The sequence below is a fragment of the Pseudorasbora parva genome, chromosome 15 (genome assembly GCF_024679245.1).
Source record: "Pseudorasbora parva isolate DD20220531a chromosome 15, ASM2467924v1, whole genome shotgun sequence".
Taxonomy (NCBI): domain Eukaryota; kingdom Metazoa; phylum Chordata; class Actinopteri; order Cypriniformes; family Gobionidae; genus Pseudorasbora; species Pseudorasbora parva.
In genome coordinates this window covers 38,519,870-38,544,328 of record NC_090186.1, presented here as the reverse complement: position 1 = coordinate 38,544,328, position 24,459 = coordinate 38,519,870, and the positions used below count along the sequence as shown (strand labels likewise).

General features: G+C 39.1%; 1 protein-coding gene across 20 annotated transcripts in view; it reads right to left on the bottom strand.

Moving 5' to 3' along the window:
* The window catches only part of afdna (afadin, adherens junction formation factor a), a 137,606-nt gene that overhangs the window by 58,355 nt on the left and 54,792 nt on the right, over positions 1-24,459 (bottom strand). For 10 of the 20 annotated variants that reach the window (XM_067417985.1, XM_067417995.1, XM_067417996.1 and 7 more), the window contains exons 2-9: positions 9,870-10,065; positions 9,112-9,224; positions 7,321-7,481; positions 6,903-7,063; positions 4,211-4,368; positions 1,861-1,954; positions 1,278-1,412; positions 337-378 (exon numbers count right to left, since the gene is read on the bottom strand). In XM_067417985.1, the coding sequence (XP_067274086.1) occupies positions 337-378; positions 1,278-1,412; positions 1,861-1,954; positions 4,211-4,368; positions 6,903-7,063; positions 7,321-7,481; positions 9,112-9,224; positions 9,870-10,065 (1,060 nt within the window). Of the gene's footprint in view, positions 1-336; positions 379-1,277; positions 1,413-1,860; positions 1,955-4,210; positions 4,369-6,902; positions 7,064-7,320; positions 7,482-9,111; positions 9,225-9,869; positions 10,066-19,305; positions 19,409-24,459 lie in introns of those variants that run through there. The other 10 variants (XM_067417986.1, XM_067418007.1, XM_067418000.1 and 7 more) reach the window with 4 other exon arrangements.

Genomic DNA, 24,459 nt, shown 5'->3' with positions numbered 1-24,459 from the left:
TGTCATGTTGACTTTTAGGCATGAATACATGGTAAATCATATTAAGCTATTTAGCCAATTAAGTAAGTGTCAGAGTGAGCAATACTGAGAACTTTCTACAGATACAAGGAACAATGTGCTTTAAAACCATCTTCTCTAGTGCCAACAATCAGACTACATAACTGTACGCATTACTTTTAGGGGACAAAAAGAATGACAGGTCAGTTTATTTTTGTGTGTGTAGAAGTGTTTGTAGTTCCCTTTCAGAGTGTGAGAGAGAGAGAGAGAGAGAGAGAGAGAGAGAGAGAGAGAGGTAGAGCTTGGGGAGGGATGGAGGTGCAGGCAAGTTTGTGTTACCTTCATGATGGCGGTAGTAGTAGGCATAGTGACTCCCTCGCCCTAGGACGGGATGCATGCACAGGAGCCAGGAGCAGACAGAACGGCGGGACACACGCCAACAACACACCAGACACAGATAGACAGACAGAGGGAGGAAAAGCCAAGGAGTACCAAATGCAGCAAGAAAGAGAAAAAGCGCCATAAGCAAGTGGTCAGTGTGTCTGCTGGCACAAACTCAAGAAATCAGTAAATATGTCATTTGATTTCCAAGCTCCAAAATTTGTTTCCAGAACTCTCATGACCACTTTTACACCGTATCTACACCAGAATTTGGCGGAGGAGCATTCTGCTCTATTTTTGATGCTCTGCACAGCTACTCCAGCCATCTTCCACATAATTTGTTTGTCAACGGATTACTTTTTTAATGCTGTAATGCAGAGGTCAGCCGCGTCCAGTGTAGACACGGTGTCATTGCATATCAGGAGAGTTTTTGCACAACTCTTTGCAGTTAAAAAGCATTGGTTATAAACTCAGTGAGAGGGTTAGTTGTGGGCCGCAGCAGGGGGAGGAACAGTATGCAAGCAGCAGTTAGACTGAGAGACAGCGTTAGTGAGGGTCAGATCTAGATGATGTGAATTTCCAACTCTTAAAAAACATCAACTCGACTGAAACTAAGGTGTATTTTAAGGGGTCTCACTAGTGGACTCTACAGCAGCCCAGAGACTGAACTCAATTGTTGGCCACAGCTCTACTCATGCGTGAATGTCAGTGGGCAATCGGTGGGCCACTCTTCATAGCTGTCACATCAGTGCAACTGAAACTCTAGCGCAGGCTTAGATCAGCATGACTGATCTACGAACAGCTCTGCTACCATTCAATGACACACAAAAGCCTCTGTTTCTGCTCTAATTTTCCTCATAAATGGATGTGATATCATTGTGTATGCTTGTGTGTGTCACCTGGACTCAGTTCAACCAGGTAGGGCAGTTTCTCAGGAGGAATGGATCCATGCTGCCCTATCCTGGTGTCAGGCTTGCGTCCTTTCCTTGGAACATAGTCTGGAGGTCGCTTTTTCAGCTGGAATACTAAGGCCTCTGAAAAATACATTTTGATGTAATATTACATTAAAGTCAACAGGGGGTGGTATGAGTTGGTGTAAATTAGAGGCTTTTTATTATCCAACTCCTGTAAATGCAATGTACTAGCAACTTAAGTAAGTAAAAGCAAGAATGCATAACTAACAAAGTGTATCTACACTACAATTCCAAAATTTGGGGTTAATGAGATTTGTGGATCATGTGACACTAAAGACTAAAGTAATGATGGTAAAAATTACATTTTAAATTATACATTGTAATATTTTTTTCACAATATTAGTGTTTTTGCTGCATTTTTGATCAAATAAATGCAGCATTGGTGAACATTAAAATATTTTAAAAATATCTTAAAATATCTTTATGAGTGCAAGTAAAAAAAAAATGCGACAAAACTTGTTCGGAATTTACAGCAGAATAAGAAAGGGTGTGTGTATGTGTGTCTGACCTTTGTCACTTGTCCAGTCTCTGAGGATCTGCAGAGGGCAATCTGTGTCATCTAGGATGGTCTCCTTCACTGGTTTATCATTTGCATGAATCACCTGCACAAAGTGAACAATCACATTTTAAGGGGCAGATTTTACTAAACAGGGCCAATTAGCACGAGCGCGCAATCCTATAAAAGCACAGATGGGAGTGGAAATTTCTGCATGTGATCTACTGATGAAACGCGATCTACAAACAAAATTGAAGAACACAGACGAAGTCAGATCATTTCCTTAATGCCTACCAAGAGCAGCGCAAATTAGCGTCTGATTTAAGGCAAGCTCTTTTGGTCGGTAAAAATAATGGTGCAAATACCAGTAAATTGACTAGTGCAAACTTAGTAAAATCTCCTTGCGTGATTATTTGAATATTCTACTCCCATAAATTGTCTTTAGTCAATGCTGACAGTGGTTTTAAACGGCAAAAGAGGGTTTGCACTGGCTCAAACTGTTATTAAATCTGGCCCTAAGAGTTGAAAAATACAATTTTGTTGCCCAGAGAACTAATAAAGTTTTACTTATTTGGCAAAGCACAGTAATATTTCACACTTTGCACTCCAGGCAGGCAGTCGACACCTGTTTTAGTGACAGATACAGACTCCCTGTCAAGGATTTAACAGCAGCTTTATGGACAAGCCGTGTATGTAATTAAAACTGGCCAGAGTGATGGGAGAAGATATTACGAAGGCACACTTCTCTCAGAAACTCTCAATGTGATTGGCTGAAAAGAGCTGGTGACCAACAGCGCCGACAGCCCAAGGTTGACGCTTTTGTATCAGCGATGTTTGTCACGTGCTGACAGCAGGGATTAGACCGAAACTTCAAGCACTTCCTGCTCTCCTCCTCTACACTTCCTCTTCATCCCCACGTAGGTTTCCATCTCTCGCACCGCACAACGCTAAACATGTGCAGGCGGGGCACCATAGAACTGCACAATTCAATTACCCTCAGCTGGAGAGCTGAGCAGATGTCAGCTCCTGGCTTTAATCTGGAAGACAAATAGTGCAATGGCCTGATGAACCATGCTGGATTTGATCACTGGAAGAGGAGGGATCCATTGAGAGAGCCGGACACAGAGGGGACACTCAATCAGATTAATTTATAACTCCGATAACTCAATCATATTAATTAATAATGTATGTGCAACCACTGAATTATGAAGAATGTTCCAAAGATTTTAGGTCCATCATTAATACAATTTTACATATACCTCACATGTTCAGAAACTGCATATTTGGGCTTAACTCTCAGCTTTGTTTGACAAATTTTATTAAGGATGCACTGAAATAATAAATGTAAAAAACACTGAGAAGTCAGTAAATATGCTGTATTTAGCTCAAAATTCGCACATTTTGTCAACATCTGTGAAATTAAACTATGTAATTTAAACTACTAAAAATAATACATAATTAATAATGTATAATGTATAATTATAATAATGCAAGATATGTGCATTTAAAAAAAAAAAAAGACTAAAAATTAATACCATATGTCCATACAGAATAAACCCATATAGCCAAAAATCATGTATCCATGATTATTTTAGAAACATTCTTAATTTTACTTAAATAACAATGGTTTTAAGGATAATGTGTTACTTTAATTATAAACATAGCCCAATATTTATTCATTCTAAACATATTTTTACTTTGAAATATGCAGCACTTGCATTTATTTAATTGAATGAAAGGCTTTTCAAGTTTAATAAATCACATTAGGCCATATTGTGATTTTTGTTTTCTTATCCTCAAAATTAAGCCCTCTATAATGATAATTAAGACTTTTGTTGAACCATTTAAGATATTGAAGACTCATGACCTTACATTTGATACAACTGAAACCATGTAAATATATAAAAGCAAAGTTACACATCACAGCATTATAACAGTTCAGTATGAAAAATACATATACATTTTGAGATTTGTTAAAGATTACATTTAACAGTGTTGTTTACATTTACATTCATATATTTAGCAAATACTCCAAATTGATTTATAAAAATTGTTTCTTATACAATGCAGAGTTTATTACTTATTATTATTAGTGTTTTATTTTTGTATTTTTACAGATTAACTAAGTTAGCACTCGTTGAGCATGCACAATTTATCCAACCTAAACGATACTGATTCAATTTATAATATCGGCAGAATAGCAACAAAATGCCAACATACTTCCATTCTACAATTTTTTCAAATCCATCCAGCAGATTTTTTTAAACACTGGCAGACGATGCTGCACCATTCAATTCATCATAGAGAAGTACAACTCTCAGAAAGCATCTCATCAGAAAGCTAAAACGGTGTTACACCTCACCTGGGCAATGCAGTAATCTCTAGGGTTTTCCTTCTCTAGACCATATTTCTCCAGAGCCTCGGCTACAGCGAAGTCAGCCATATCAGTAGTTGAGAGCAGGATGGTCTTGTAGGGAATGTTGGGCTTCAGACTATCAGCGTAGATCCTCAGAGTCCCTCCTAAATGAGAAAGATAGTGTCAAAAAGAATTAAGAACTAATAGTGTAGATTAGCGGTAGACTGATATATCGGGGAGGCCAATTAATTAGATGATACTTGGCTTTTCCAGATAATCAGAACTGGCTGATAAATCATGCATATTAACTTGCATCTACCTTGTGTCAGCTCCAAAAGCAGGCCGATATATTGACATGGTCAATTACTCGACCAATACTTGGCATTTTGTTACCTTGAGTCAGCTTAATTATAATGCTGATATAATGCTTAAGTACAACAGAAATTTCGTCCTAAAAACCGCAGCACACAGCGCGAGAATTCAAGCGTCCCCAACCCTGGGATCTAAACCCCACTGCATGCTTGACTAAGCCTCTTTAACCATTTCATACACTGCTTAACTCTTGCTGGAGGGGGTGAATGTTATGAGTAACCTATGTGTGTAACATTGAGGATTTGCCTCTGGTCTAAACCCTTAGCAGCAGACATACATTATTATCCTGTTTACATAAGCTTGGAAAATCTAAATATCCGTGTCTGTCCAGAACAGAAAGGCTATTTTGGTGTCGGTGTAAACAGAGCTAGAATATAAAGTTTTATGTTGAGGCCTGGAACGTTTCCCACTTGAAAGTAGGTGGTTCTTTGGCAAAAGGTCCCAACAAGTGCAAAGGACCTGCCAGAGTTCTGGTTAAGTGTTCTTATTATAAAATTACAATCTACGGTATCCCATGGAGACATACTGCTGACATCATAGCCCTTTTTGCATGAAAAACAAACCAATTTTTTTTGACCGAATGATTTCTAGATCCACATACGGTCTATATATCATTACAATTATAAATTTGTAGTCCAGAAATGCTGTGCAAAGAACAAATTCAAATTATAATGGACCAAAAACTAAATCATGCATGGTTACAGGACTTGACATTAACGGTTTTGCAAAAGTTAATAACCACAATTTTGACATAGATACCATGGGGAAAAACTGGCATATAGATTTTCTTTTTTTTAATATTATGTCATAATTTGGCAGCAAGTAAATTAGGCTGTTGTCACTTTAAGGCCTGGCGTGCAGATCCATTATTGTGTTACACATGGACTTTCTTTCTCAACTTCCTCAACATTCATTTAAAACATAACTGACTGTGTTTACGTGAATACTTTGCAAGACTTATTACTTTGAAAATGCTTATTTTGTTTGTGTTTAGCTATTTAAAGCGCAACAAGCAGCAAAACAAACTCAATTTAGTACAAAGAGTCAGCTTTATGCCTGCACGCTTTGGGTACCCTATGAACATCTGTAGTAACGAGTAAAATAATGCGCAATACACGCAATCCCATGCTGACATGCAAGCTCTATAACACCAACAATATTCATCCGGAGCAAATGAAACGATTAAGTGAGGGGAGGCCGGTTTGTGTGTCGATGTCGTAAAGATGAGAGTGTGAGAAACCAGTTTTATGTATCTATTTTGCAGAAAATTCTAGTTTCAGATATTTCTGTATCGATATGTATCGAAAAATCTATATTGTTGACAACACTATATCAGCACTATATTGTACTTACCGTATTTTCCGGACTATAAGTCGCATCAGTCAAAAAATGCGTCATGAAGAGGAAAAAAAAAACATTTAAGTCGCACTGGCCTATAAGTCGCATTAGGGCAGAAGCAGAGCGGGAGCCGCGTGTGCTCTGAAGTGAGTGAGAAACTTATGAGGGACTGGCGAAAAGCAGACGTAGAGCAGAGCTCACGCCGACGAGCAAACGCTGGTCACATGTTGATCCTCGTCCTGCCTTTAATCCCATCACTTGTTCGTTTACTCTTATTGCTTTCCTCCAACAAAACCTTTTCTTTCTTATTTGTCTGTGCTGCTTCGGACATGACTATAATATCCGACGAACAAAGTTGGGCTCGCGCGTCCGAATGTAAGGAAGTGTGGGTGTTGGTGGAAGTGACGTATATGCCGTAAAGCAGTCGAATTTTGTAGTTCTTTTTGTTCTCGGGTTACTACCCGAAACCCGAAGTTTAGAAGTACAATTAAAAACGATACAGACCCCATCAGGCTATGGCAGACGTGTCATTCAACCTATTGTAAGTCGATGTATCATCACAAGAGTCTTGAAAATATATTATGAAGGTTGAAAAGTTACCTAGTGCCGCTTTAAATCAGAATCCTTTTTAAAAGACTACAATTGAAAAATTTACAGATTATGAAATTAAACCGCTTAAGTGGCTAGTAGGAGTGACTTACAAGGTCACTGCTGAAATCCACTGCCCTGCATGGTTATGTTATTATGCTCGTGTTTGGGTTGCCAGAAAAGGGTTAGAAAAGGGAACATGTACTAAGAAAAAAACCTGCTTTTGTAGCTTGTAGATTCAATAATTTGTCTTAAAACGTCAATATGCAAATAAGCTCTGTCATGATTTACTAGCCTCTTCGCAAAATAAGTAACAATGCCTTCTACTGAATAATCTGCTATGTAAGTACAGGTGGTGGTATGTCACTAGATAATGTTAACGTAGCAGAGCCGAACAAACCTGAGTCTGGTCGGCCGTCTCCGCTTCGGAATTCCTGCATCCTCTTCTCTAGCTTCTGCTGTCGTCTCCTCTTCATCACCACCTCTGGGTTAGAAATGGTCCTTGTGAAACTGGTCTCTGGCATGTCTTTATATACCTCAGCAGCCAACCTGGAGTTCTCTCTATCAGGAAGAGCCATAGACAAAAAAAGACAGACAAATAAGGTTCAAGACGTTCACAGAAATGAGCGATCACCACAGAAAGAGAATCCAAAAAATGCTCTTTCATAAATGCTTGGGACAAGATAAACAAAAAAAGCTGAGTGGAATTAGTTTCAAAGATGCTCTTACACAATTTACGCACAAATTCTTACTAAAATATCTTTTAATCGACTATTGCCTTTTATGTGTATCTTTACAAAGGAAATCATAGTCCTCACCCATCCTCACGGTTCAACGTGAGATCATCTCCATCTGGAATTCTGGAAAAGGCCTCCTTCTCCCTCTTCTTCTCTTTCTTCTTCTCCTTCTTGGACAGTGTTCTTTTAAAGTTCTGGATCACTCCCTCTTTCTCCTTCTCAGGGCCATTTGTCAGTGCTCTCTGGTAGAGTGATCAAGAGGAAAAATTAAAAGAGAGAGAGACTTTGAGAAAAATGGCTAGACCCACATGGATTCTATTTGTAAATCATGCTTTGCATTATTAACTATATAGTATATTATTTTATCTTAAATTATTACATTTTTATTTTAATATCTAAATAATTTTGAAGTAATCTTTTGCATTAGTCTTTAACCCGTTGAACTAATAAAAGTTAATACTGCGGAATTATGTGGAACAATGCGTTTCTATTGATTTCAGTCCTCGACACAGCTCTGAATGTGATTTTGCTGTGCATCACAGGAAACAATCCAGAATTTGTTACAGAAGGGTTTCAAAATATTGCAATATGAATGAATAATAAAGGCCAAAGCAAGGATTGCAGTGTTCAAATTCAAGCATCCTCAAAGTTACTCTACAAGAGACGACCAGTCAGATGTCACTACTACACCACTTCAGCTCCGCATCATCAAATGGTTGCCATGAGAGCAACTGAACAGCTCATTTTAAGAATTCAGTTCACAGATTGACAATCCACTAATCCACACACTCCTGGTTACACTTCTCAGCCTTATTTTGCAACGTGGAAGTTAGTTATTTTCTGTGTACATGTGATTTCTGATTCATTAGCTGTTACAGATTAATTACAAGAATAAAAAAGTGATATAAACAATAAGACGCTTTGTGTTAAAAACAAGTGTGTTTATGATTTATGATACGAGCTGCGATATTAAGCAGTTTAACAGACTAAAATACCTACACAAATGACACCACAAGACACGTGCATTCAAGTTATAATTAACCATATCTGCTCTTGTTAAAAATAAGGTAGAGAGCAAAATATATTCTGATAGTTGATTATTTGTATATTTAATGCCGGCTTTTATTCATCTCTTCTAAATTATCTTAGCAGACAAAAGCTAATGTACTGTTCTGTGTGTGTAAAAGATTTGTGGCAAACCTAAGGTGACAGTAACATGCATAAAACAATGACACTGGCATCTTCTCATCCTGAGATGCTCCCAAGTTTTAGTTGCCACAAGTTCTTATGTTTATGACGGAGGGTGGAATCCAACTTTAGTTTGGACTGAGCAATCGGACCAAATGTGAAAACAGCCTAAAACGCAGAAAATTGTTGGGATCTACCACCCACACACCTAAACACACACATTCTTGCAGACTCAGACAGTCCTAGCTCTGAGTTTATGTCTCTTTGGGGAGTATTGCTGCACACAACACTAAGAGCCACTGAAGTGAAGAGAGAGAGAGAGAGAGACAGACGGAGTAAAAAGAAAAAAGAAAAGAGAATTGATCTGCTCCAGTTAAGCGAGGAAATGAAGTGTCTGCTGATGCCTGTGTGTTTATGTCCTGAGAGGGTTTTTAACTGACGTGCATTGGGCCAACTTGCAGAGGAGATGGTTTTAGGGGGCCGTCTAAACAGCAGGGGACTAAAAAAGCTGTTCCAACATAATCAAGAGCAAACATAGACACCCTTTAGTGAATCATTGCAAAACTCCAGCTTCTGCACTCAAGCAGGACAAACCACAGAATCAGACTCTGCGAACGCAAGTCGGCGGGGTGGGTTTGTTTTCTAACTTTTGATCAGGTCCCTCTCTCATCCACGTTTCCTCACCTTGGGCATGATGTCGTTCTCGTTCTTGAGAACGAAGCGGCCCTCTCTGTCGTCTTTGTTCCAGTTCAGCTGCACGACCAGTGGTTTCTCGTCCAAGTCCAGTTTCCTCTCTTCTGTCACAGAGACAGATTATGCCAGTCAGAAATTCACCTCACTATAGACATTAATCAGAGCAGACTGAAACGAAAATGAGGCTACAGTCCAAATAGGTCTCATTCTCTCCTAAATTATATGCTATTACTCAAAAGAAGAGTTTAAAAGATTTTACAGAAACCAGTTCTGCTCATGTTTTGTGAACAAGACCCAAAGTTGTGCTGTGCACGGATATTTTGTTAATTACGGATAATTTTGTCCACTGGAAACTAATGAATGGTCTAGAACTTCAGACAACCCAGCCTTCCTGACACATCATATACGCAAAAAAGACATTGGAATTTTTTCTAAAGATAAAAGGAAGAGCAAATATGTAATGTGTCATCAAATGCAAACAGATAAACTAAAATGTAAATATTAGGTCCAGAAACATACTCTGGAAGTGTGCAAATACATAATTTTTCATTATGAACTACTTTTTGTATTGATATGTGTTAAAACATATGCAGCACTGACGAGCATAAGAAAAAATCTTGCCGATCCCAAACTTTTGAATTCTAGTGTATGTTTCATGAAACATTTAATTATAACTTCTGAAAGTATTAATTGTAAAAAGTCACAAAATTACATTTTTATGGGGTATTTTCTGTGTTCCCATGACTCACCGCCACTGACGTGGACCTCATAGAGGGAGTATTTAGGAGATGACAGCATCCTCATGTCGGGTCTGAACTTCTCTGCCAGCGTCTCGATCACATCCTGCGTGGTGGCAGTGCTGGACACGCGGATGCACTTTGTGGCAAAATTCCCCGCCACGCGGTCCTGGAAGTAAAAGCGCATCACGCCATGGAACTCCAAGTCCTGAAAGAAGAATAATAATACAACAGTCAGTTTGTGGCGTTTCAACCCTCATCCACTTCTAAAGAGCATCTGCAACATTCAGATTTTTACATTCAGCCTGCCGCAAAAGTTCATCTCTTGCCAATCTGCGGTTGAATCTAGCAGTAGGCTACATCTGTACCATCTCTGTTGTGTGAAAAAACAAGCAGCTCTGTGTGGCAACATTAAACTCGTAACTTCTAGCAGAGGCTGATATTTGAGCTGTCCAAGCAGGATGTATCTGGGACAAGAGGACAGCAGCCTTAGGACAACAGTGAAGACGTGCTTAAAGAAGCCTTTGTGTCTGTAGAATAGAGGAGCAGGCTATTAGCATTCACTGATATTGTCTGATTATACCACAGCAATATGAGCGTCAAGAGTGTTTAACACTCATCTCAATGAGCTGTAACACCACACCACAGATACACTTCTCAATCACAGTACACGCTGTCGTTTCCGGACACACCCGACCACACGCCTGCTTGTGTGCCACATTGTCTTACAGATGAGATTTCTGGACCCTCAGGGTCATGATGCGACAAGCATCAAACAATGCATTCTGTTCGCAAAAATGTATTTAGTACAATTTTTTTTTTTAAATCATGTCCAGCATAGACATGAATGAGGTGTGCCCCAATCAAATTTTTTTCTGAATATTTTAAAATAATAATCATTAATGTATAATGAAGCCATACAATCAAATGCATCTATATCATAATGGAAAAGTAGATACAAATGACATGAAATAGCTGTTGCAATGCATTTATAACTGAGGACATATTTCAGAATATTCAGCAGGAACTTCATAGTATTCATCAAGGTTTGATTTTGGGATGCTGCACCTTTTGACCATTGAACTGCCCTGACTTTTCCAGATCTTTCCCATTGTGTACAGAAAAAGATTTGAATATGTAATAAAACATTTCACAATATGTGTTGATTCAATAGTCGCTTTAGAAAAAAAGTGCCTTGATGTCTTTAAAGCCCCCAGTGAGCAAGGAAAAAAACACTCCTATGTAGCGGAGGGAAACAAAGGAAACAAGGGCTCATTTCGGAGCATAATAAATACACGAAACACAGATAAGGGAAAACATTTTAGGATTCTAATTCCTGAAACGTGAATGTGTGCGCGAGAGGTGTGACTTCAAACATCAAGAGAACAAACACCATGGCAACCAGAACAATGAGTGTCAGGAGAGTCACCATGTGTTTCCTCAAAACACAAAGGGCCATTTCCTGTCAGCTCAAGTGTGTACACCAACTTCAGTCGGTTTGATTCGACCTGTAACAAAAGACCTAATAAAAAAATAATCAACTAGCATTACAGTGAATTTTCCACAGTTATGGGCGGCACGACAAAATAAAATACAAAAAATAATTACAAAATAAAAGCATTTATAAAATAACAAATTAAATAAAATACAATCACTTAAAACCCTGATTTTAGAACTAGAACAGTTCAGTTTAACATGCTGGATTGTCCTAGACTTCATACAGTTTAATTATCTAGCACGCACAGACACAGGAAGACTCTTCAGCTTCACACAAGAATTTCTTTGAAGCACAGAAAGAGGGTTTGCTGATGAAAAGGAGATGTATGAGTGCTACGGCTGACTGTTTGCCCCCCGCCGTCCCACCTTTGACCTTGGAACTCTAAACCCTGCTGGAGAAAACTCATCCCAGCTTTATCATCATGCATACAGAGGGAAGCGCAGTCTGAAGCCTTGCACTGTGCCGTGGAGCTCATAAATCAGTTATGGGGCGGGTGCCGATCTTTCATCTCTTATCCATTTGAATTTCAGGAATTCTGAAGTCGAGTCAAATCCAGCCTACGATCATCACGCTCGTCTGCTGAGGACCATAAATACGTCAACTGTCACCGCATTCGGCATATGGAAAAACACGTGTGGAGCAACTGGAGAAATATCAGATGTGGAATTAAAAGAATTCCCCAAAACCTTGATGATACCTGATCTGTTCAGGGAAGCTGGGTCCCTTGGTGGTGGTTAAACTACAGTTTTCATGCATTAAGGTTTTCCAGAGGTGGAAAGTGCACATTTGATAAAATGCAGAAAGATCCTTGTAAGAAAGATGTACATAAGAAGTGGTGAAATCATACCAGCAGGGGGCGACAACAGGTTATTACAGGCTTCATTCAAATCACCGGACAGTTTGACAACTACAAGCTTATGAGCTCATAGGTCTCTCTCAAAGTGGAGAAAAAGCATAATAAAACATGTCAGTGAAGAATTTCGGTCAAGCTTGTGGCGAGCCGACCTGACTATCACTCCCAGGGTAACTGAAAACACATGGGGCTGCAGCCACCTCCCAATTCACACACACACCAGAAAGCGTTTATCTTCACTGAAACTGGCGTTTAGGGACACTGGGATAAGATTAAAAAATGTGAGTGATACGCATTGAAATGTGGTTGCTTGCTATGATGTTCTGGGTGGTTTCTAACTCATCAGTTTATGCATTCCCTGGGCATTGCTAGTTAAGTTCCATACTGCTATCTGCACTAAAATGTCTTGTTCAAATCAACCTGTATAATTGAAATAGTGATGCTTGCCTTTGTCAGTAGGCTACAAAAAAGGCTGTCATCCATAGTGGAGAATGCAAACAGTCTAATCTGCTTACCACACACCGCGTATGACTAAACATTTCCATGTACCAAACTGACAGTTCTGACAGTCGAGATGGGACTGAGTCAACAACTTTAGCCTGCATGCATCTGCAACGTCTACATACAAGAATGGCCCTGAAGACCACAGGGTCAGTGTCCATCTCTGTTTGAGCGCAATTAGCATACTAATAGCCCAGCTCTGTTCTGTTCTGTTCTTGACCGTCAGGCTCACCGATGTGCAAACAGCCTCCTGCCCATCAATCTCCATAGAGAGAAACAAAAACACCAGCAGGCCTCGGTTGGCTGCTGCAATGACCAGTTTAAAGGGATAGTTCACTTAAAAATGAAATTTCGTCATCATTTACACAACCTCAGTCCAAACCTGTATGAATTTTGTTCTTCCGCTGAACACAAAAGATTTTTTTTTGTGAAAATGTCAGGGGGGGAAAGCAATTAATGGGCTCCATTTATTCCATATTATGGAAGTCAATGGGAGTCAACTGTTTGGTTTACCATATTCTTCAAAACATCATCTTTTGTCTTCAGCAGAAGAAAGAAATATAGGTTTGGAACAACATGAGAGTGAGTAAACGATGACAGTATGAAAAATGTGAAAAATGGTCACTTCACAACATCTATTTTTAAATAAAATGTTAAAACTATATGTAAATTATAAGTGATTTGGAAAATAAATAAGAAATAAAAATAAATAAATTATTATTATTTAAAAAATTAACCAGGGAACAAAAAAGATCATTTAAAAAAAAACTAAAAGACCCATTGTCACCCATTTTTAGCAAAACCACAAACCAGAGATATCTTGCATATAGATGTATAAATACAGTAGCAAAAATTTGTTATAAATTCCACGAATCTAAACGAGGCTCAAAAAGGCCATCCAAATCGTGCATGTTTTTTGTTTCAAGACACTAACATTACAAGTAGACTTCAAAGAAAAATATAAAACAACTACAACACAAAACTACAACCGGATACAATATCCCCACTTTAATGTTCAGATAATTAAAACCTAGTAAAGTACTAGAGAGGTCAGAGGGGCCATATTAAGTTGGTTTAAAAATGCAGTTAAGCAGAGAAAGCACATTCCTGCGCACACACCTTTCACCTCTGACAGAGGCTGATCCCGGGGGAAATCAATGTGTTCAACAGGTCTCTGACCTGGATTAATGTAGTGGTGTGTTCAGAGGGGCGGCGTTAACCCCACGTCAGCAGGACACCTTACTCACAGGGACAGAGCACACATTCCCACATGATTAATCCAGACAAGCTTTTTACTGATTTTAAAAACCCCTTTCAAAATGTCTGAGAAAGAAATTAGCGAAAAAATATAGTGCCAAAGTCACTAGATTCAAACTTGTGCTCTTTAACAAAATAAATTAAGAGTTAAAAAGTTCAAAACGGAAGCAGCTGCTTTTACGGTCCTAAAATCGGATGAGGAAAGACCAAAGCAGAAGTTGAACATCTAATTACATCTGAGTTTACATAAGACAAGCAGCAAAACACTATGTAAACAACACTCTAAGGCCTTATAAACACACATACTATACAATGAGAGAGAGAGGGGAATGACAGCGAGAGATGGAGAGTGAGATAAGCTAAAGAATGTCAAACCAATACGAGTGAACAGGAAGAGGAAAAACTGGACCGCAGAGAGAAAGCAGGTTTGTCCTCTTCCTTCTCTGTCTCCTTTAGTTCTGTCTCTGAGGGAAAGAGAGCCGTCCAAATGTCATATCACACCCCCCCATCTCATTTCAAAAATGGAGAGGTGACATTTCAGGCAAAGGCTGTTTCAATGCATTGCACGTCATTTATAGTGTTGCCAATTGTTCTATGCAACACAAGTCACAGGAAGGGAGGAGCAAGGATGGACAATGAACATGCATCTGTATCAAATCAACAAAGCAGTGTATGAAAAAAATACAATACAAATAAAATATTTTAAAGGGTTAGTTCACCCCAAAAATGAAAATTATGTCATTAATTATTCACCCTCATGGGTGAGTACTAGGGATGCCCATGGTTAACCGATTAACCAATTAACTGTTAAAAATTGCGTAACCGAGTGAAACATTTTGCTCGGTTAAGTGGCGTCAATGACGTGCTTTGAATTTAGTTGTAATATATTTTTGCACTCCTATAGACCGCCAGAGTGCTCCCAGACATTTGTAATATCCACAAGAAGAAGTCATGACCAGCTTTCTAAGCGGGCAATAAAGCGGGCAAAGAAAGCGTGGGAACACTGTAAAATTGAGAGTGACGGGGCAAAATGTAAGTATTGCAATGCAGTGCTTACCGCATTTTACAGGCTATAAGTCGCTCCGGAGTATGAGTCGCATCAGTTAAAAAATGCGTCATGAAGAGGAAAATAACATACGTCGCACTGGACTATAAGTCGCATTAGGGCAGAAGCAGAGCGCGAGCCGCGCACGCTGTGCATAACGGATCAGAAGAAAGAAAGTTTGAAGTGAGAAACTTGTGAATGACAAGAGAAAAGCAGAGATTACTTTAACTGTAATGAAGAAAACAAAAAAAAAGCTAATCGCGGACTGAAAGCAAGATGGCCAGAGCTGAAGGGACGAGTCCACAGATGCTTGAACTCTCTGCCGGGAGAGGCTCAGCCGCGCGAGTCAAACGCTGTGTGAATCGTTCTCGGCTGCATATTTTACTACATCCCCTAATCATGCAGGCGCCCTCGTGGCCACTCGCATTGCTTGTGAACTGGAGCGCATCTCATCCTAATTTAACGAAACTCAGCGTACGCCTCACAGACATGAAATATATCTTAAGAAAGCTTGAAATGTCTTTTAACAATTTAAAACGAAAAGAAATACGCTACTCTCTGATTAGGTAGTCCATGATGTGCATTTCTCTCTATAGGCGCGTTCACTACGGAGATGGCGGTCGTCAAATTAATAAACTAAAAATAATAACCCTGACGCACACTATGGTTAACCGAGTATTAACCGCTAAGGGCCTCGGTTAACGGTTAATGAAAAACTTGAAAACGTGCAGCCCTAGTGAGTACGTTGTTCTAATCCTGCAAGACCCTTGTTCATCTTCAGAACACAAAAGATTATATTTTTTTATGAAATCCGAGAGCTTTCTGACCCAGAAAGGTATCAAAAACTGTCCAAAACATAGTCCATGTGACCCCAGTGGTTCAACCTTAATTTTATTAAGCGATGAGAATACTTTTTGTTTGCAAAAAAACAAACAAAAATAACAACTTTATTCAACAATTTCTTCTAGCCTGTGTCAGACTCTTATACTGTTGATGTAGTGTAAACAGTGCAGCACTTCCAGAACACTGGCTTACCATTGGCCGACGCTGTTCACGTGAGCAGTGAGCACCATGACATATGAGCCGTAGAACTGGGAAGCGCTGCACTGTTTACACTACGTCAGCAGCGTAGGAGACTGACATATGCTAGAAGAAATCATTGAACAGTTTAGTTTTTTTGCACACAAAAAGTAATTCTTGATGCTTCATAAAATTACGGTTGAACCACTGGAGTCACATGGACTATTTTAACAACGTCTTTCCTAACTTTCTGGGCATTGAAAGTTTTAATTAAATTGCCATCTATGGAGGAACCAGAGAGCTTTCAGATTTCATTAAAAATATATTTGTGTTCCGAAAATGATCGAAGGTCTTACGGGTTTGGAACGGCATGAGGGTGAGTATTAAGAACTTTAAGTACGATGTTTGTTAAAAGTATATCGTTGCAAAGGTATTTCCAACTTGTTTTTCCAAGTGAAGAACAAAAAAGAACTTTGCAGCGAGTGTAGTGGGGCTTTGAATCACATTCAGTCTCTAGATACTTTACATGTACACGAGTGCAAGCAAAAGCAATAAGTTACAGTTCGCTTAACAACCAGTTATCCCAAATAAAAGGGTTTCTTAATTCTACATATAGCCTCTTTCATAGTTACTTCTTATTCCAGGCAAACAAAGACAGAAAGTGTGATTCTGACAAAGAAGACTCAGTTGAGTTTATCAGTAACATCTCCACCCACATTCACCTCCCGATTAGTCATTTCTATCTATGAAACTATTACAACACTGCTTCTAGTATAGTGTTATATGATTCACACACACCCAATAATGCTTCATTCAGTGTGGTGGATGTAGTAACCGGTTTTCTTCACGGAGGCTGGGTGAGTGTTTACTCACAAGTCTGTGACAGAGTTGTCAGATAAACAATGAGCCATGGATGAGGTAAGCGTGTGGAAATGCAAAACACGTGACATCATAGGAAGATAAACGCCACAGGACCACAGCCCGAAGCAACAGATCTATAATCACAGGTTTAAAAGTAGGTTAATCGCCAGTGTGCTTTTTAAAACATAGCTGCTGTACACAGGAGGGCTGAAAGGGTGTTTTTTAAATCAAAATTGACATTTCAAGAGAAGAATAACCCAGCAAAGCTACTATTTATCTTGATATGGAAGAAACCGGCATCACCTGAGCCTACAAACTATTAGGGAAGCACAGATTTTGAAAATGGTTACTGCTTAGCCTGTAACCTGGCATAGACATTTAATACACCGATTTAATTTGGAACAAAACTCCTGATATTACCTGCTTCCAACGTGCCAAACAATAATAGTAATAGAGTTATAATACACACACACACACACACACACACACACACACACACACACACACACACACACACACACACACAGTCAAGCAAGTGAAATGTATAGTCAGTCAGTAAAATGTGTGAACTAATAATCATGACAAACATGAAAGGCTAATGCAAAGCCTAACACCACAAAATGAGGACGACGAGGTGGACACATCTGCCGACTAAGCGATGAAAGCATCTGTTTTATTTGACATCAAACCAGCACTGTTCAGTTCTCTGAGGGGCCCTAAACCAATGTGACAGAGAGCTGAGAGCAGGAAACAGAAAGATGCTGCTTTAAGAACAGCCATAAATTAAAAATGGACATACGAATGGAAACAGAGGGGAGAGCTTAGAGGTTGGGACAGTTAGCATGCGAAGTCGGGTCATGGAGAGTGGAAGGACTTCTGTTACTTTCATCTTTTAACTGGCACTACTTGCGTGTTATCATTCTCCAAAGCGCTGAGCCTGTGGGACTGCCCTGATTAACACTAAACTCAGAGTGAACTTCCCTCTTTACCCACAGCTCTATCTAACACACCAAAAGACTCAAAGACACGGTGATAATGACTGTCTAGTTGATAAAAACTGCCAAATGGAGTGGGTTCTTTTTTTTACTGATAACTTGACCTTTAAAACTAAAGGAAATACTTAATTTTCCATGTTCTTTACACAGTGCTCACAGCTTTCAAAGCATACTCAGCTGGACCACAACCCAAAAAAAAAAACGATTCTTTGTTTGCTTGAAGCGCATTGTTTTGTATTGCTCTTTCCGTACATCGTGGACTCTTCCGTCTCAAAAAAGTGTGCTGGACGAGTACGTGCCCACAGATGTCCGAAAAAACGGATGGCCGAAGTATACTATGATGAGCTTAAGGCTTTTGGGTGCAAACTCTAGGTGGCAATGGGAAATTGTAATGCCAACCAATATTATTACTTATCATTATCCTATCAGTCTGAATTGAATAATAATTAAAACAACATATTCATGATTCCAATTACAAAGCTATCAGTTTGGTAACAATTCAGTTTAGGGTCAAATTCTTACCATGAACTTGCTTATTAGCATGCATAACACAAGGATATCGACTGTAATTAGTACTTATAAAAGCACATACATATATAATAATTAAGCCTTATTCTGCTTGACCATATTCCAAATCCCTTAACCCTATCTAATTCCTAAACTTAACTACCTTACTAACTATTATTAAGCAGTCATTGGGAGTGTATTGTGGGAAAAGTCATAGCTAAAATGTGACCAATAGATTTGAACTTTCCTATAACTCAAAGGAAATTCAAATTCAAGATAAATGATATTAAAAAAAGACACAGTCCTTGTACATATTTAAAATATTGGCTATGATATAGGTATCAGTCATAATAAACCCTATTATAACACATCAGAATAGGTAAACAGTTTAATATTGGCGCATCCCCGGTTTGCATTTCTCCATACAGCGTCTGCCAGAAATGAAGCTTTATTGCGGACACAGCAGTTGCTGAACCATAAAGATCTTATTTTTACCTTACATGAATATTCATTAAGACATAAACACATACTAATATCCCTATACACAACAAAATGACACTTAAGCAAGATTATTCAATAAAAAAAGCAACGTTAGTGCAGTGTAAATGAGCCATGATGCTAAAAGCAGCCAAGTAGCTCGTTTAAAATCACCCTGCGTTCAATAGAGCCTCAATTACAGACGCAGTAAAAAGCATCAACCTTTCTTGAGATTTTTTTTAACCTCACACTTTACAAGCTCCATCAATTCTTTATGCGTCCGAGCATCTTAAAGTAAAACGCTGAGCTACAGGAGACTCTCCACTCGGTCCAGAGAAGCCTGTGAATTTCTGATGGAAATAGACTATTTCCAGCTATAAACAGTCTACTTGCATCCCAGAATAGAAACATATTTAAGCATCCTCATGGTTTACCCCGCTGGCAGCTGGCAGCTCTGGCCGTGAGCTTGTGGTGAAGATGCTGTTAACCCCCTGCGGTGGACGGGACGCTCACAGAACAGCGAGCTCCTGAAAACACAACCTCATCACCGTCCTGAGAGAGAAAGCTGACAGAACGTCTCTTTACATACATCACTTCAGGACCACCTGCAATCTCAGCCTGTATATATAGCCCATATTAAAAAATACAGAAATATGCCATTTTGTATGCAATCAAATCAATGTTATATAAAGCTGATTATTCATTTGTAAGAATACTTCAGAAGTGTTTTCCACCTAATTTCATTCACAGCAGTAGTGGGAAAAGAATTCATACACAGGCCGGCTGAGCAGACTCCTGCTGATTGGACCAGCGTTCAGGCGGGAAGACTAATCCTGATGCTGTCTGAGCTGCTGTTAGCACTGTGTTTATGCCTCCTGACACGCTCCAACACACACCAGTCACATGACCAGTCTTCCATGGGGTCTCATGTTCTTTTGCGTTTATCCATGCAAACAAATACACAGGTGCATTCAAAACAGACACCGGTTTTATTGTTGGATAAGTGGACACATTTGTGGGTTATTTCATTGGGTGTAATATTTCTGTAGCACGGCATAAAAAAGACTACATACAAGATTATCTAATATTCGCCAAATGATTATAAATTATTGTTAATATTATTATTATTGCTAATGAATGAAGCATTGGGAATATGTAGTAATAGAGCCTCTAATGCTGGGAGTAGTGTAAAATATTGAGTGGACCACAGTGTACTGCAAAGCTTACAGAGACTTCCACCATCAGCTCTGGTTTCTGTTCAGAAAAGCTTTTAACGGTTATGTGTTGGTTGATTGTTTGTAATATATTCTATATTTTTACTTCGTATTATTTTTTTGTTGTTGTGGCGGTGAGTGGTCGGTGGACACCAGCTATTAGGGCTGCACAATATATAAAAATTATCGAAATATTACAAATGTACATATCGCAATATGCATATCGTAACAGCGTGCAATATCTGAATGATTTTAATAGGCTACTTCAACATAGTGAAAAGTGTATGTTTTAGGTTGACGCATAACACAGAAAATAGACTGGGCACACGACTGTTACTTATGGGACTTATGTGACTTGCTTGATGTTAATTATTAAAGTTATTATACGCAATAAAGAATGTGAAACACAAATGGTATAATTCTCAGTTTAAAAAAATATATATATAATTTGAATAGATTTCACTCACTAATAGCAATATCGTATCGCATATCGAATATCGCATTATTTAACAAGGTATTGCATATCGCATTTTTCTTTAATAATCGCACAGCCCTACCAGCTATGATCGTATTTATTTTACAACAACGGCAAGTCTTCAGAAGCCATTGCAACATCTTCCTCGAAATCACAAACTGAGAATTGCCGTCTCAGATCTCTGTACGTCAGCGTCTGTTGGCGACGCTCTTTTGGAAATGGTTTGTCTATGAAGTTTTGCCAGACCGTAACTCAGCTGCTACTGAGAATGATCCGGTTTTAGCCAGGCTACTTTGAATATTGAAAGAGTAATTTGATTATGGTTGCACTTATTGTTTGCACTTAATAAAACTTAATAATAATTTTAAAAAGTTTTGTTTTTGTTATTGATACTGTTTTTATTTCTATGTGTGTCAATTTGTGGAAAGGAGTTGAATTAGGAGGTCACACACAGCCTCAGTCAGAAGTTCTGGAAGCTCATGACTCATGTACAGTCTAAAGAGACTCATGTTAAATCATACAGTAGAGAAGCCAGTCAGTTGAGCTTGTGGCAAAACCTTTGTGCTTGAGTATTGTAATCTGTTGTCTTTCAAATAATGCATATGATAATTCATACTCAGAAAGTAGAACTGAAATGACATTCATTACAAGATGATTAGTTAAAGCATTTCAAAATGAACCTGCAGACAATTTTTCCAGTCATGAATTGTCATTAGATTTCTTTAAAAATATACCAATCTCGCATCTCGTCTCGTGAGCTGTGAGTGTTTATTGCGGTTTGTGTTTCATCACACCTGTAATTGATAATGAATAATCCATAAAATATTAAGTGATGATGATGATGAAGAAGAATCTATCTAAATAGAAATTACTAGTAGTAATTTATATTTTAATTGATTCTTTCTCTTAAAATAGTCTGCAGGGTGAATTTTGAAATGCTTTAACTAATCATTTTATTGAATAATGAATGTCATTTCAGTTCTACTTTCTGAGTTAATAAATGAAACAAAATCCTACAAAGGAAGCGATGTTGTTCCTAAAAGCATTCTCACTCGATATCCCAGAGCATCATGTGACAAAATCTAATTTTGTGCAAGATAAAGCACGTTTAGTGTACTGGTCAATCCAACTAAGTGGTAATTAGTTTTGTTTTCTCAGGACATGAAAACGTCAAGCTAACTAACCAATTAATTTGGATAATCTCTGTAAAAAGCAAATCTCTTAATCTATCAAATCAGCCTGACTCAATAGCAGCCCCATGTCCTGACAGCGCACCAGAGACGAGACCACCTGTTCCTCCGTATATTAAAACACTGTATGCGTGTGTGTGTGTGTGTGTGTGTGTGTGTGTGTGTGTGTGTGTGTGTGTGTGTGTGTGTGTGTGTGTGTGTGTGTGTGTGTGTGCGCGTGTGCATCAGTGTTAGCCTGGGCTAAAAACTCAGCTGCTAGAAAGACCAATGTCACACTTTCTTGCAACAGAATAACACATCTGGGTCTCCATCTGTCACTCCAATCTCTGAAAACACACGGACAAGCACATACACACCGCCTAGGATTTTGCCTAGAATATAAAGTGCATGTGTGTGCCATTTTCTATTAACAAAGGATTTAGAACAACCACATGACTAGTACGATAACACAACATGCAGATGAGGCCAGGCCTGCTTGGCCAATCGGGCTCAGAGCTGCAGGCCTGCTCAGCCAATAGGGAAACAGTACTTTTTCCCTTCACCTCATCCAGGTCTAGCTGTTTGAGAAGGGAGTGGCTTTGAGCCAAACACAGCCCTGTTAAATCTGATTAGCAGCTTGTTTGTGTAGCAGGATTAGGCATTCCTCGTGGTCTGGCCCTCACGGCCCAAGCGTTCCTCACGGTTCGGTTTAAAAGCTTGAGGATGTGTGTGAGAATAAAGAGTTAACCACATTAATAATGCACGGACGACCACACCCTTCCTCCATGATTTTCACATGGTAGTCTAGTTAAAATGAAGGTGAAGAGATGAAGGTTTGGGAACGGACCAGAAGTAAGGTCACCGGGTTGTGGTGTTCTGTACCTTAGTGTCGACCTTTTTTTTTTTTTATTTAAAAAAAATCTTTCCCAAAAATTTCCAGTGAAATCTGAAAATGAGTTGTAAATCTGAGTTGTGATCAAGGATATTAAGATTAAATATTTGCAACATACAACTGTACGTCTGTCACTCGCACCCTTACTTTCCTTTGTGTCCATTTCAATTTTCCTTGTCTATTCTTCCTAAGGAAGGTAGGTACAATGAGTGCTTGATGAGAGATGTATCTTTAATCAGTGGACATTCACTAGCAGATATATATTTTGGAAACAGGGCATCCCTTCCCCACAACAACAGGAATCCAATAATGACCTTGTGCCCTCGTGTTCAATAAAAACACAGTGCTTGTACAGCATTAACTCTGGATGCAACCCATACGGACATTAGTCAATATTATTTTGTTTACAATAGGCCTGTAGTGATTATATAACCACCAGATTGTGATTTAATTGCACATTAAAAGGTGCACTGTGCAACTTTTCCATCTGCTAGAGGGCGCCTATTCAAAACAAAGGTTTAGTTTGATGACGCCAAGTTCATGCGCAGTATCTTGGGACATGTGGTCTTCACCTCACAGCCGGTGGAAAATATGGCAGAAATCTTGTTCATGGATGCGGTTATTAACGTTACTGTAGAATGAAGCGGAGCAGGACCGAGTGTCACAGCAGCTGGAGCGATTGTTACACAAACACACGGCTCGCGAGCAGCAGTACTTTTATTATGACGGGACACAGTCGCCGGCACCAATTTCCGCTTTTCCGTTCATGAGTATGAGGTAATGCAGTTCTGTTTATCTTATTAGATACATTTGAGTGTGTTGAAAATTGTTATGACGTTACTCTGTGCGTTCGCTCAGCGGCTGCTGTGACACTTGTTCACACTGCTAAAAGTAAAGCGTTTCTGCAGAATAAAACCGGAAAACAAGGGTAACGCAATTTACAGGTATCTCACACAGACGTCCCGGCTCCTTGGTTAAAATAACAATTTCTCACAATTTACAAATAGTTGGAAACATTTAGGATATTGTAAGTACTCAACTGAACAAAATACACTCACCTAAAGGAATATTAGGAACACCTGTTAAATTTCTCAATGCAATTATCTAATCAACCAATCACATGGCAGTCGCTTCAATGCATTTAGGGGTGTGGTCCTGGTCAAGACAATCCCCTGAACTCCAAACTAAATGTCAGAATGGGAAAGGTGATTTAAGCAATGTTTAACGTGGCATGGTTGTTGGTGCCAGATGGGCCGGTCTGAGTATTTCACAATCTGCTCAGTTACTGGGATTTTCACACACAACCATTTCTAGGGTTTACAAAGAATGGTGTGAAAAGGAAAAAACATCTAGTATGCGGCAGTCCTGTGGGCGAAAATGCCTTGTTGATGCTAGATGTTAGAGGAGAATGGGCCGACTGATTCAAGCTGATAGAAGAGCAACTTTGACTGAAATACCCACTCGTTACAACTGAGGTATGCAGCAAAGAAATTGTGAAGCCAAAACACGCACAGTTGAAGATTGGAAAAATGTTGCCTGGTCTGATGAGTCTCGATTTCTGTTGAGACATTCAGATGGTAGAGTTAACAGAATGAGAACATGGATCCATCATGCCTTGTTACCACTGTGCAGGCTGGTGGTGGTGTAATGGTGTGGGGATGTTTTCTTGGCACACTTTAGGCCCCTTAGTGCCAATTGGGCATCGTTTAAATGCCACGGCCTACCGGAGCATTGTTTCTGACCATGTCCATCCCTTTATGACCACCATGTACCCATCCTCTGATGGCTACTTCCAGCAGGATAATGCACCATGTCACAAAGCTCAAATCATTTCAAAT